The 14,070-nt window shown below is 44.9% G+C and overlaps 1 protein-coding gene across 1 annotated transcript in view; it reads right to left on the reverse strand.

The window, feature by feature from the left end:
• LOC146857262 (uncharacterized) overlaps positions 1-14,070 on the reverse strand; it is a 107,627-nt gene that overhangs the window by 33,755 nt on the left and 59,802 nt on the right. Inside the window, exon 3 of the mRNA XM_085647773.1 lies at positions 6,638-7,399. Coding sequence (XP_085503899.1) covers positions 6,638-7,399 — 762 coding nt within the window. The remainder of the gene's footprint in view (positions 1-6,637; positions 7,400-14,070) is intronic.

Here is a 14,070-nt window from a genome sequence, read left to right on the forward strand (position 1 = left end):
AAAACAACAGTATATCCATTGAAGCCCCTACAAAAATGAACGTCCCCCTCACAAAACTCTTCTCATCAAGACTGATGCTGCGAGTGTATTGTCCAGGATGATGGACCCTCTAGAAACTGCACTGTGGGAAGTGTATCAAATCACTGACAACACTGTAGGAAGAAAAATCCTTGCATGCTTGGGAGAACAGCGCCATCTTGCCCCTTTTTCACTTTACCAGGTGTGAACTGTGTCAGTTGGTGGATATGAGTATCTGTAAGTCCACTGAAAGTGCTCAATGTGTTTATGACATTCACCAGTAGGGTACAACCAAGGTAGAGGTTTAGCTTACCCTCAAATGCCCCCACCCACCAGCCAAAAGGTGACTGATGGTTGGTGTATTCTGATCATTATTCTTCTGGTGGTGAGCCAGCCTGCTGGACATTCCCTGTGAATCTATGCAACTGCAACTTTAACTCTAAATATGATTGAAATGTACCAGTTATGGTTCAAACAAGAATAAGTGCTAGCTTGGCCCCCACTGCAGGGACAGGAAGGCAAAGATAATATTACAAACTACACCAATGGTGATATTACATGTCACATCACCATTGTAACCGATTATGTTCCTATGGATGGCCATGGCAGTGTAACGCCAAACCAACAAAAGAAACTTTTATGTACAACACAGCATCACTAAACACTGCAATTTTAATCGAAGTGGGCGGCACACTATATGTGAAACAGGGGTACAGCTGGCGTACCAAATGGAATAAGAATAAAAAGTCTGCCTTTCAACCTATAGCTCAACTACAGGAAAAGTAATGCAGACATAGGAGCCAATATTAGTCACTGTGATAGGGCCTCGGTCCAAATGGAAGGGCAAAGGATATAAAGGCCCGGCTCTGTATGGAACCTTTTGGTGTGCAATGTCAAAGACTTCTAACCATACAGGGACATGGTTCAGGAGCTGGACCTGGGGCTATCCTCTCCCGTATAGTTCCATACAGTCCCCAATATCCAAAATCCTTGCCTTTTTCCATGTGTAGGATATTCATGGGGTGTATATCAGTGTATGTACATCCACGTATACATACCTCTGTGTGTGTGTGTGTGTGTCGGTATTTCTTTGTTTCATTTGAGTTCAACCTGAATAGATGGTGTCCTAGAACATGGCTGCACAAGATGGTGCATCTCCCTGAATGATAACCTTTGTCCAATCTAGCATGACAATCTCCCTAACCCATAGTTCCCTAGTTCCAGGCTACCACCCCTCCCTCATCTAGTGGCTGGAAGGAGAAATAACCATCCGCATCGGTTTCCACTGGTTTGGAGAAACTCACATGGCTGCGTTTTCCTGTGTTGATGGCTGTTATCTACCCAAACTTCGGCAACACCAGTGTGAACACCAATGTTAAAAGAGATGTTTGCCGAGGATGCGACCTTCTGTTGCTTTAATTCTTCATGCAGGGGATAAGCCTTTGACCATGGAGAGTCTTTGCTGTTCTCAGTGCCCATGATAAGGGTAGCTGAACAATCGAGCATAGAGGGGAACTGACTTCCAGTAACGCCTGCACAAGACCAAGTTAACTGAAGTTTTGCCTGGAGACCACCTCGGTGGCCAAGCAACTCAGAAGCCACATGATCATTGCAGCCCACCAGGCCAGAGTCACATAGGCATCTCAAGATCACCACCTTGGTAAAGGAGCCGTAGAACGGGACACCCTGGAGACGCTCACAGCAGCCTCAGAGGTGTATAGTGGTTTTTTCTTGTATACCCTGCTATTGAAGTTCTGTTCCTTTGACTTTGAACAGTGGTCCTGACTTAATAACCATTTATACCGCCCCTCTAGTGCTTGCAGGCTTACGTCTTACAGTGATCTGGAAGTTGCAAGCCCCTTCTGGTTTCCCTTGTTTATCTTCAATATGAATGGCCTTTTTAACCTTACCTGACAATAGAAGTGCTGTTCTTCTTTGAAGTCGGAATGCTGACTGAATATTGAGGGGCTTATTTATGAGAAACTTGTATCACTTTTGCACCATGTAAAGAGGTGCACGAGTGATGCAGGGCTCTCAACCAGATTAAATGAGCCATGAAAAGTCACACTGTGTGACTTTGAGAGGCCTCCTAAATCTTGAGTAAGGCAACGCAGCACTTTTCACTGCATCGCCTTACTCTGCACGCGGGAAGCATTCCATAGATGTTGCAGTGGGTTTTGCCGCACAGCACCCATGGATTTTGACGCTGCCCCAGATTTATGAAATCATGTAAACGTGGGGAAGTGCCAAATCCATAATCCTCCTGAGGTGAGATGTAACAAGTAGAAGAATCTTTATGTCTCCTCGTTTTTTCCTCTTTCTATGTTTGCATTCTGCAGCACACATATAAACAGAAAAATGCCTCTTGGGATCAATTTTGCTCAGGAAGTTGCCCTTCCTGCACAAAAACAATCCTGCATGCTACGGAGGCACCTTCGCATCATGATGCAAGGGTGCCTACGTTGGCTCTAGGCTGCTGAAATGGAGCCAGTGAAGGGATAAGGAACACAAATGCACCGTATTGCATAAATACAGTGCATTTCTGCTCTTTCACTTTGGTGTAGGGCAGCGTATCAAGGTACCTTGCTGTGCTGCCCTACGCCAAAATCCCATAAATGAGAGCATAAATTTACTTGGTGCTAATTCAGGTGTGAGAAGTTGTGAAGTTTACCTCTTAGAAACGTCCCGTAATCCTCAAAATAACTGTTTGACGAGTTTGAGTCTTATTAGAGCTCTAAAAGTTGCTAGCCACTTCTTTTTTTGTGGTTCAATTTTTTATTGAAATTTACAAAAGAATACATATAGTATAATAACTGTTTGCATTATCATACAATAAATATATAAGAAAATTGTTATATATAAGCATATAATAAAACTTTCTGAATAATTAATCATATTATATAATTTAATAAATACATAAACAGATCCATGCAAAAACAAATATTTGACTTTATATTGAGGCCATAAAAGATGGAATTACGGGAAGGGGGGAGGAGAGAGAAAGGGAAGGCAAAGAAGGGAACACAAAAGAAAACGATAAATGAAAATGTACACAAATATAAGACATAATGCTATATAAAGCTATATAAATATGTTCCTGAGAAAAGAAGACACCCTAGAAAACCAATAAGAATAGAGAAAAGATGAATATAAGGGATAATAATTTCACTTGATGTATAAATATATATATTAAAAGATACAGAATGATATGTAAGTGTTCTGGTGAGTAGGTATTAAAAACAACAACAAATAGGTAGACACAATATGTATTAAGATTTATTAACCACCAATAATGAATGATGAATGAGAATGAAAAGGGATAAGAATTAAATTACTGTGTAGATGGGTCATTAATATTAGCATCGGTATTTAAAGCTAGAAAAGGTGACCATACTCGAAGAAAGAGATCAGATTGATCCTGTATGTTGTATATAATACGTTCGTAGGAAGCTGTTTGAATCATGGCCACCATCCATATTTCTTGTGATGGTGGTTGAGGTGACTTCCATTGCCGTTTTATACAAATTTTGGCTGTAGCTAAGGCTGTGTGTAAGAGTCGGGCTTGTGGTTTAGAGAGTGATTGTGATTGACGTGTATCATGCAGAAGAATGGTAGCATGCGAAAGTGGAGTTTGTAGAGGCATCGTGGAATGTAAGGTTTTACCTATATAATTCCAAAAGGGTTGGATCACTGGACATCCGCAAATGATATGAGAAATGTTACAAGACGTACTATCACATCTCCAGCAGTTTGAATGGGGAAGCAAGCCAGCTTTATGCAGTTTTGTTGGTGACCAGTGCCAATCATGTAAGATCTTGAATAAGCAAAATTTCAATCGTGCTTCACGTGCACCCTTGTTGAGATTGTTAAGAATGTCAGACCATTCATTATCAGTATAAGAGACTGATAATAAGGTTTGCCATTTAGTACGTAAAGTTTGCGATAAGGGTTGAGAAAAAAGATGCGAAGTGAGAGTTTGGTAAAAGCCAGATGTAGCTCCTTTCATCTTACCCCAAGTGTGGAGATATGTTACAATTGGTGAGTCAGGCAAGAGCCATGGTGGAGGTCCTAGACTCCGCCGTAAGGATTGTCGTAACTGGTTGTATTTTGAGACTTGTATATCAGGCAAATGGAATTCTTCCTGCAGTTGGGCAAATGATTTAATATCTCCGTTTGAAAAAAGTTGATCTAAGGTGGAAACACCTGCTATTTCCCAAATAGGCCAAGATATTGATTGTCTATTAATACGAATTGCAGAATTATTCCATAATGGGGCTTTTCTATGAAGACGAGGATGTGAGCCCAGTAAGCGGTGTGCCCTTTGCCAAGCAGCACGCATAGCCGACAAAATAGGATTAGTGGTGGAGTCTCGGGGACGAAATTCCGAGCCGTATAAAACAGAAAGACCTGCGTTTGTTAATGAAAGGTGGCGTTCAAGATGTACCCACTGTGGTGTATCCGATGAATGTGAAAGCATATATGACATTTGAGAAAGCTGTAATGCCAAAGCATAATGCTCCACTGAGGGTAGACCTATTCCTCCATAGGAGCGATGAGCCTTTAGTTTTGAAGCTGAGACACGGGGTTTGGCAGAGTTCCATATAAAGGATTTTATCTTAGAATCAATTGAACGTAGCATGGTTAAAGGGATTTGAATAGGAAGCATCCCGAGGACATAAAGAAAACGGGAAAGAGTAACCATTTTCACGGCTTGAACCCTTCCCCACATTGAGAGACCCAGTGCCTTCCATTTTTCAAAATCACGTTGCATTTGAGCGATGAGGGGATTGAGATTATCCGTAACCATACTCTCTAGGCCTTTGTTCACTAGTATGCCCAAATACTTGAGATGAGAAGATTTCCATTGAAAAGGAAAACCTTGAATGGCCGCTATTGTGGTCCCATTCGAGATGGGCAGTGCTTCGCTTTTGTTCCAATTAATTTTGTACCCAGAAATGGAGGAGAAGTCATCTATTATTTTTAACACAGATGGTAAAGAGATGGAGAGATCTGTGAGTGTAAGGAGAATATCATCTGCGTAGAGATACATTTTGGATTCTCCTGTCGGAAGAGAAATGCCCTTAATATAAGTACATTGTCTTAAGGAGGCAGCCAACGGTTCCATGGCTAGAAGAAAGAGTAACGGGGAGAGGGGGCAACCCTGACGAGTACCTCGATTGATAGAAAATGGATCTGAGATAAAGCCCCCACAATTTACCTGTGCCGAAGGATCTTTGTACAACAAGCGTATTTTGTTTATGAATTGATCTCCCAGGCCGAATTTTTGTAACACCCTAAAAAGATAATCCCATTCAATTCGATCAAACGCCTTTTCCGCGTCAAGCGACAAGGCCAAAGCGTCATCCGGAAGATTCTTGGCATACCATAGTGTGTGGGCAAGAGTGCGAAGATGGTTCCTAGAGGAACGCCCCGGAACAAATCCTACTTGGGTATGATGTATGAGAGATGGTGCTAGCCACTTCTGGTTTTCTCTGTTTAGCTTCATTTTAATGGCCTATTTCATCTGTTAATAAAAACGCAAATCTCCTTCAAAGTCATATTGCTGACTACGCAAGGTGGCTTGAGGGCAAACCAAAACCTTAGTGAGATATATCAAGCCATGCAAAGTCACCTTGTGTGACCCAGCACAGCTTGAGAAATCTAAAGTAACGCAAAGCAGCATAAATCGGTGCTTTGCGTTACTCTGCGGCAGGGAGGCATTCCATGGGTGGGGAGTCGGTGGTCCCATGCATCCAATCATGGATCTTGGTGCATTTTCAGACTTATCATTAGTGTTAGACCTGGGAATGCATCAACATGCTACTCCTCCCCAGGCATAACGAGGACAAATGTCTTTATTTCTCCTCGTTTTTTCCTCCTTCTATGTGTGCTGCATTCTGCAGCACATAAAGAAAAAGGAAAATGCCTCTCAGGATTGTTTTTGTGCAGGAAGGTGTCCCTTCCGGTACAAAAACAATCCTGTTGACAACGCAGGCACCCTTGCAACATGACGCAAGGTTGCCTGTGTTGGCGATAGGCAGCCAAAAGTCCGCCAGTGCTAGGAAAGGACAGGAATGCGCTGTATAATCATAAACACTGTGGGGCAGATTTACAAGCCCCTTGCGCCACTTTTGCGTCACTTTTTCCATGTTAAAAGTGACGCAAAAGTGGCGCAATGTGCTTGTAAATCTGCCCCTGTGTATTCCTGGCCTTTCCCTTTTATGCAGCGCGGCGGCTTGCAGCGGGAAAGCGTGATAAATCTAGCCCTGAGTTTACTGGGTGTTAGTTTCTGAAGCGTCGTGAAATATTTCTCTCTCGTAAATTTCCACAATACCCAGGAGTACCATGGCTACAGCTCATAGTCTTCAAAGTTTTCTACATGTTGATTTCCACATTAAAATCTGAATTTTCGCATTCTTTGACTAAATAACATATATTCGTTATGGCATGGTTGACAGCCATCATTCAAGTGGGTGGTTTGCCAAGCGCCAGCATTTTCTCTTTCATCTCTCCTTCGGAGCGTCCAGACGTCACTCACTTGTGGTAATAGGCATAAAGACAAAACACCCATTTGTTGCTTCATTCACTGATTCATTCATCCACTCTGTGCTCCTCTTACCGGTGCAGTAAACGTCGAAGGAAAATAGCCCCAAGTACTTGTAGACGTAGAACCCGTTGTTGGTGCTCCCGCTTGTATCCGGACAGGCCTTGATCTGGATGGAGCTGCTCTCACTGCAGGACGACAAGGAGTTCACAAGCAGCTTCACGGTCTGGATCCCAGATCCCAAGGACGGGTGGCTTCCATTTTTGAGAGTGTAGGGCAGCGCCGAGCCACACCTCACTGGTCCAATGCAGCCTTCTTGCATCCTCACTCCCGAAACTCCCGTGAACCGGTACCAGCCGAATAGATACCGATCCGTTTGGAATAAGCCAGTGGAGGTGGTACTGGAGAGGCGAGAGGGTCCATTTATCGTCTGATGGTAGGCGCTGTCACAGGGGTCCTCACATGAGTTAGTTCCATCTATCTTAACGCAGTCGGTGTTGTCGTCACAGGGAGAAGTATCGGGGGTGCACGGGAGCGTGCGGCTCGATGAACACACGTAATTAGTTTGGACATTTGTGCAGGACGTCGTAGGGGCGCACTTGTTCGTGGTGGGACTGCTGCATTCATTGACGTCGAGGCACTTCTTGGCCGCAGTATTCCACGTGGTGCTCCCGGGGACGCAGCACTTGTCCGTGGTGCCGGTAGCTATAGGGTAGCAGCTGATGCCGTTTCCGCAGTACCCTGCTTTGCAGACACAGGACACGTACGTACGGCCAGGTGATGTGCCGTAGGGTTGTGACAAGGCGTTTGGGGAGCAGTAAAATGATGTTGCTGCATCTGGGGAGGAAAGAAAGGCCGCTAATATTAACATCTGGACACAGAGATATCACATGTTCAATACAACGAACAGGAATCAAATGGTAACCACCTTAAATATTTTTCTGAAGTGCTACATGCTGGAAGTCGTGCGAGTCAAAAATGTAGTTCTATAAATGAATACTTATCACACTAGTTCTATTACAATATAGTTGATTTTAGAGTAAACAGTAACAGTTGTATTGTTTATGTAAATTTATTCCGTGTTTGCACTCATACAATGTACCTAATGATATCCTACAATTACACATCAGTAAAAAGATGTATAGTCTAAAAAGGAATTTGCTAAAATAGCACACTTCTACATTTGTAGTATCCATCTAAACATCTGTGTCCATATCATCGTGTTGACTACACAACTGGAAAACGGTTTCATCCTTAATCTACAGAATGTAATACATCTTTGCCACGGGTCGCATCCATGCCAGATTTTCAGGATGACCACTAAGTAAATGAACTCTGTTTAGATTGTCTTTACATGCATCTCTTGAGGGAAACACTAGAAATGAGGGGGCTGGATCCGGATCCTATTATTCAGCTGGATCTGGGATCCTGGCAAACCTCAATAAATTGTGCGGACTCCTTCCAGTGCAGTTTACCAACCCAACACACATCCAGTGCCGTATTCTTTATGTACAGTTCAGCAGCATGCAGGGGGTGAGGGAGGCTTCATGCTCTCAGCTCCTCCTGGGTTTCACACAAATGCCTCATTATGGGGCCATCAGCACTCCTTTTGTTCCAGTCTCATCCTGTTTGTGGGCTAGCTGGAGTGTTCACACCTTAATGTCGATGGCCTCAAAGAAACACTGTAATTTAGTTTGTCATTTCACTAACATTTGAGGGTGACTTCCAGACAGGTATTGAGCTTCGAAGCCCCATACATATTTTATTTTATTTATTTTATCTTATGTGTTTTATAGAGCACAAACTTGACCCGTTAGGGTATCAGAGCACTTTACAGGAGAGCAAAGCAATATACAGACAGATTTAGAATCGACCAATTACAGCTCGAGTAGCAGTATGGTGCAGGAAGACATAGGGTAAAGAGGAGCATGTAGTTACAGTTTACATAACCAATTACTTAAAGCGAGATACCATATTTACAGAGTACGTTTTCAATTATTCTGACCAGGTCCCAAGTTTCTGATGTTTCGGGTGACCCGGTAGTCAGAAGGGAGGAAGTGGGCCGTTATAGGTCACGCCATAAAAGTAGTGGAGGCAATATTAGACAAGAAATTTGCCCATAAGGAAAGTTTTGGCATCCTTTTTGAAGTGAGTCAGTGAGGGGATTCTTCTGATGTCGGGTGGGAGAGAGTTCCATATTCTTGGAGCAGCCCCTGAGAAGGCTCGATTGTAAAAAAAAAATTTTTCGAAAGCGTGCAGGTTGGAGCAGGAAATCGCTGGCGGATCGGGAGTTTCTGGTTCCTCCGGAGATCACGAGTTTCTGTGTCAGATATGCAGGGGAGTTAGAATGCAAAGCTTTGTGCGTGATGCATGCTAGTTTGAGCTGTATTCTTGCTTCCAGGGGAAGCCAGTTGAGAGCTTTCAGGTGTGGGGAAATATGATCGTATTTACTTGTGCCGGTAAGTAGTCTGGCGGCCGCATTGAGGCAGGCTTTAAGAGGTGCCAGGGAGATCTTGGGTAAACCCGAGAGTGTTGAGCAGCCGTATTCCAGTCTAGAGATGACGAGTGCTTGGACTGCCATTTTTAGGTCGGGAGCATCAAGGAAGGGTTTCAATTTCCTAAGGTAGCTCAGATGGAATCTGGCTGTTTTAGCCATAGAGTTTATGTGGTCCCGCATGTTAAGGTTGGTGTCAAGGTAAATTCCCAGGGATTTAGCCGAGTTCACAATGGTCGGTGGGCAATTTAAGGCTGTGATAGCCTTAATCCATGATTGAATCTCTAGGTTGGCATTGGGAGGGGAGATCAGGAGAAATTCTGTTTTCTTTGCATTGAGTTTGAGTTGATTGGATGCGAGCCATTGGACGGTGAGTTTCAGGGCTTCGTTCAGGGAGAGAATCTTTTCGAGAGAAGAGGTTTTGATGCAGATCTGGGTGTCATCAGCGTACATATGATAGGAGATATTAGCTGCATGCAATACTTCGGTAAGCGGTTCTAGGTAGAGGTTGAAAAGGGTGGGGGACAGGGTTGATCCTTGAGGGACTCCAACTGTGACCGGGGATGGTGATGAAAGGTTGCCGTTGATCAGGAATCTCTGTGACCGGTTCTGGAGGAAGGACCTAAACCAATCTACAACAGTGCCATCTAATCTCATTCTGAGTTTGAGGCGTTCGAGTAATTTTTCATGGTTGACTGTGTCGAAGGCCGAGGATAGGTCCAGGAGGATTAGGAAACAAGATTTACCTTGGTCGAGGGCTTGGAGGGCATCATCCACAATGTGGAGCATGGTGGTTTCGGTGCTGTGCCCTGATCTAAATCCAGATTGAAAGTCATCAAGGAGGTGGAAGTTGTTGATGTGATTACTTAGCTGCTGTTGCACAAATTTCTCCAGCACTTTGGCTAAGAGGGGAATGTTGGAGATGGGTCTGAAGTTGTCGGGGGAGCCTGGATCCAGCGACAGCTTTTTCAAGATGGGGAGGACTTGGCCGGCTTTTAGATAGTCTGGCATCGTTCCCTGCTGGAGGGAGGCGTTGATTATTGTAATCCAGCTGGAAATAATGGATTGGGCGACGACCGCTAGGCAGTTGGCAGGGAGTGGGTCATTGAAATGGTTGTTCGGTTTTAAGGTAGAAAGGATTTTAGAGATGGAGTCTTCGTCGTAGTCTTTGAAGACAGACCAGTGAGCGTGATTTTTGGGAGGAGCCTGTGGGTGCGTCGCTATGGGAGGAGGCGGGTCAGGAAGGGGTTGAGGGTGTGTGATGGCGCTGAATTTGTTTCCAAGGGCCAAGATTTTGTCTGTGAAGAAAGAGGAGAATTCTTCTGAGGATATAAGAGATCTGGGGGTTTCTTTTGATGATTTGGCCAGTTTATTAGATTGGTGTTTAACCAATTCGAAGAGCTTGTGGGGTCTGTTCTCGGCTTTCTCACCTTCCGTTCTGAAGAAGTCTTTTTTTGAGTAGAGTATGTTCCTGTTGTAGGCATTTCTGGCCTGGCGGAGGAGTTTTAGATGTGCGATAGAGGGGTGTTGCCTCCAGGATCTTTCAGCTTGCCGGAGGGCTCTCCTCTCGTTATTAAGGGATCCTGTGAACCAGGGGTTTCTGTCTTTGATTTGGGTTCTTTTCAGTTTTAGTGGGGCTAGATCATCCAGGATGTTTGAGATGGTCACAGAGTAGTGATCATTGAGGTCACTGACTGTTGTGATATGCGAAGGGGGGGGAGGTCGGATTTACATCGGGCCACAAGTTCACTTCGGTCCAAGTTCTTGGTGTCTCTGATCCAGCGTTTAGGAATCGTTGGTTGCGGTGCTTTTGTCTTTTGGGTGCCAGGTAGATGGAAGGTGATGGCGTGATGGTCAGACCAATCGCATGGGTCAATAGAGATACGCTTGACAGTTGATTCTTTGGAAATGATCCAGTCAAGGGTGGCCCCTTTTGAGTGAGCTGGTAGTGAGCAGGCTTGGGTCAGGGCTTGATCTGCCAGGAGGTCTTTGATGGCGTTGACATGTGGATCCTTGGGATCATTCCAGTGTAAGTTAAAATCGCCTAAGAAAATATCTTTGGAGTTGGTGGGAATCTTAGCTGTGAGGATTTCCATGAGGTGGTCGGTGAAAGAGTCATTCCTGCCTGGGGGGTGGTAAAAGATGTGAAGGTTGCATACTAGGGTGGAGTTGCTGCAAATAGCGAGAGCGAGGTATTCGCAGGATTCGGTGGTGTCCGCCAGAAGTTCGTGACAAGGAGGTTAGAGCGGTAGATGCAGGCGATGCCTCCTCCTTTCTTGTTACATTGTCTGTCCAGCATTGCGATGTTGTAGTTAGGAGGGACTAGGAGGTCCAGGCATGGAGATGAGGATTTATTGAGCCATGATTCTGTTAGGACTGCTAAGTTGAAGTTTTTGCAGAGGATGAGATCAGCAATATCTGCAGCGTGCTTAGCTGCCGATCGGCAATTGATTAAAAGACCAGACAGGTAGGATTTGGGCGGAATTTCGGGAGTCTGGGCAGACTGGTGGACAGGTGCTAGATTGCTCATGACCACAGCTCTGCTACGGAGGGCGGCTGGCCTGTTGGGGTTGATAGTGACCGAGCGGATGGGATGTTCAGCATTCCCGTCAAAGGGAAGAGGGGTATCTGTGGTGGGGTTGTAATCTCGGAAGATGGCCAGGATTTCAATTTCAGTGAGGTCTAGTGGACTTAGAGTTGGTGAAGCAGTGTAGGAGAGGGCCAGAGCGAGGCTTTCTTCCTCTGAGAGGTGGCATGGCTGTTTACAGGGACAAAGCTGTCTCAAGACTAGAGGAAGAGGCTGTTTAGGGTGCTCTGTCAAGTGTGGGGGCGTGGAGATAGGCAGGGACGTGAGGTTGGCGACGGAGAGTTCAGTGAGGAGGAGGAGGTTCGTTAATTCCAAGATAGAGATGTGCATTTTCTGGGTACGTTTTGCCACTCTGGAAAACAGAGAGGCCATGTCCCTATCAGGTGGAGGCGATAGAGGGCGGGGGGCATTGGTTCAGGAGCAGTTCTGTCTGCATGTAAAGGAGATACGAGGGGAGGACTAGTACGGCCGTGTTGTAGGTCATTGGATCAAAGCTGGGGCTCCTCTGCGGGTTGGGTTGAGGACTGGGAGGGCAAGCACGACTTGTATCATAGGTCATAGGGGGCATACCAGTGACATAGTCTACATGGGGGATAGTAGGAGGGGGACCAGAGGTCTAGGGGTGATTCTGGAGGCAAGGTCGGGTGCTGTGTTGGAGTGGATAGGGGGGTCTGTGTTGGATGTCCATAGGGGCGTTTGTGAATGGCTAGTTACGCTGGGTAGGCTAGATGGGGGCTCATCGGGGCGCGAAATGGTTACCCTGCCTGAGTCATGCACGTGGTTTCTAAGGAGGGTGAAAAGGTCTGCAAATTTGTCCAAGTTTTTGGCTGAGGCTTGGATCAGGATAATGCCATTTTTGTAAAGAGTGATGGTGAGGTCAGCTCGCAGTGTAGGGGATGGTGTTATTGTTAGCTTAGTGCTGTATGGGATGTTCTTTGTTGTGCATACATTGAGGAGGAGGGCAAAGGTTTTGCGCCCTGCAGAAGTCCTTCTAGAGTAGAAAATGAGGTCACTGATTACTATGCCGTTGTTCGCGCTATAGCGAAGGTCAGAGATCAATGACTAAGGGTGGCTTTTCAGGGTGGAGTGCTTGAAGTATTTAGCGGTGGTTTTGGAGAGGTTGGGGGGTAGACCAGAGTGTAAGAATTTGCCCCCCGTAGCGGATAGGCCAGGTTCGAGGTATGCATACACTGTAAAAAGGTTAGTTACATCTGGCTATGGGAGTAATTACACTATTCACCCTGCTTAAAATATTAATAATACATTTTTAGTTCTATCCAGTGGAACTTTATCGCAATCAAAGATTGAGAAAAACTAGCAAGGTTCACCACTTATGCACTGCAGCTGGCATGCAGCACCATGATGCAGGTTTCTAACTCACTGAGCTATATCATCGGTCTTCACAAACATTTTCCCTGGGGCCACAAAATATGGTTTGTGGTGTGCTCGAGGTTCGCATTGATGCCAGAGGGGTGGGAGGTAATTGGGCATTGGGGAAGCAGCATGTACAAGGTGTGGTCAGTGAGTCATGAAGTTATTTTTAGGGTTTCATTCCATACTGCCCTCTAAATAAATCTCCCAGTCTCCAGAGGGGTCAGAGATTAGGCAATACTGTGTTATACAGTATTGGAATTGCTATGCCTCTACCAGCCTTCTATACTTGCTATCACTACCGCGGGAGAGTGAAGTGTAAAAACAGAAATAACTTCATTAGTGAATTTGAATAAAATAGATGTAAAAGCAAAAAACCCACGATCAATCCCGGCTTCCCCACTTGACCAAATTGTGTGATCCTAGGCAATTATTTTATTTCACTTTCCCTCCCTTTTCTTCATTTCACATGTAAGCGCACCCTGAAATATATGTGTTCAGTATACACAAGGTAAACAACCTTCTATTGTGTTTCATTTAATAAACTAAAAGTTGCCCATCTATAATAATGACCCAGGACACCCAGAGGGTTCAACTTAACAACTAACTTGCCCCTTAGTTCACCATTGGCATTGTTGTCAGGGTGGGAGGAGACATGAATGTTTCTAAATTCATTTTTGAAAACAATCACTTTCAAAATATACTTCTCAATGCACTGATATCTGATTAACTAAAGGTTAAACCCTTCTTCGTGTTAATGAATAAACCTTTTGAATTTTGAAGAGACTTTAGGCTTTATTCTGAGTCTGGTGGTCCACAGACCGCCAGACTCATGGTGGCAGTTTCCCGAGTGCCCTATCATGAATAGGGTGGTTGGGCCACCCTGGGACCACCGCATCTGCCAAGGAATCGTTCCCTGGCGGTTGCGCAGTGGACCTGGGGCCCCAGTAGTCTTGGCGAGACCACCACAACTTATTTCAAAGTTTCTTCCTGATGCACATGTGGCATCTCATATTTTCTTTTTCCTCACCTAGCCAAACGACCAACTGTCACTGA

Source organism: Triturus cristatus, chromosome 3_2, assembly GCF_964204655.1.
Source record: "Triturus cristatus chromosome 3_2, aTriCri1.1, whole genome shotgun sequence".
In the NCBI taxonomy this organism is placed as follows: Eukaryota; Metazoa; Chordata; class Amphibia; order Caudata; family Salamandridae; genus Triturus; species Triturus cristatus.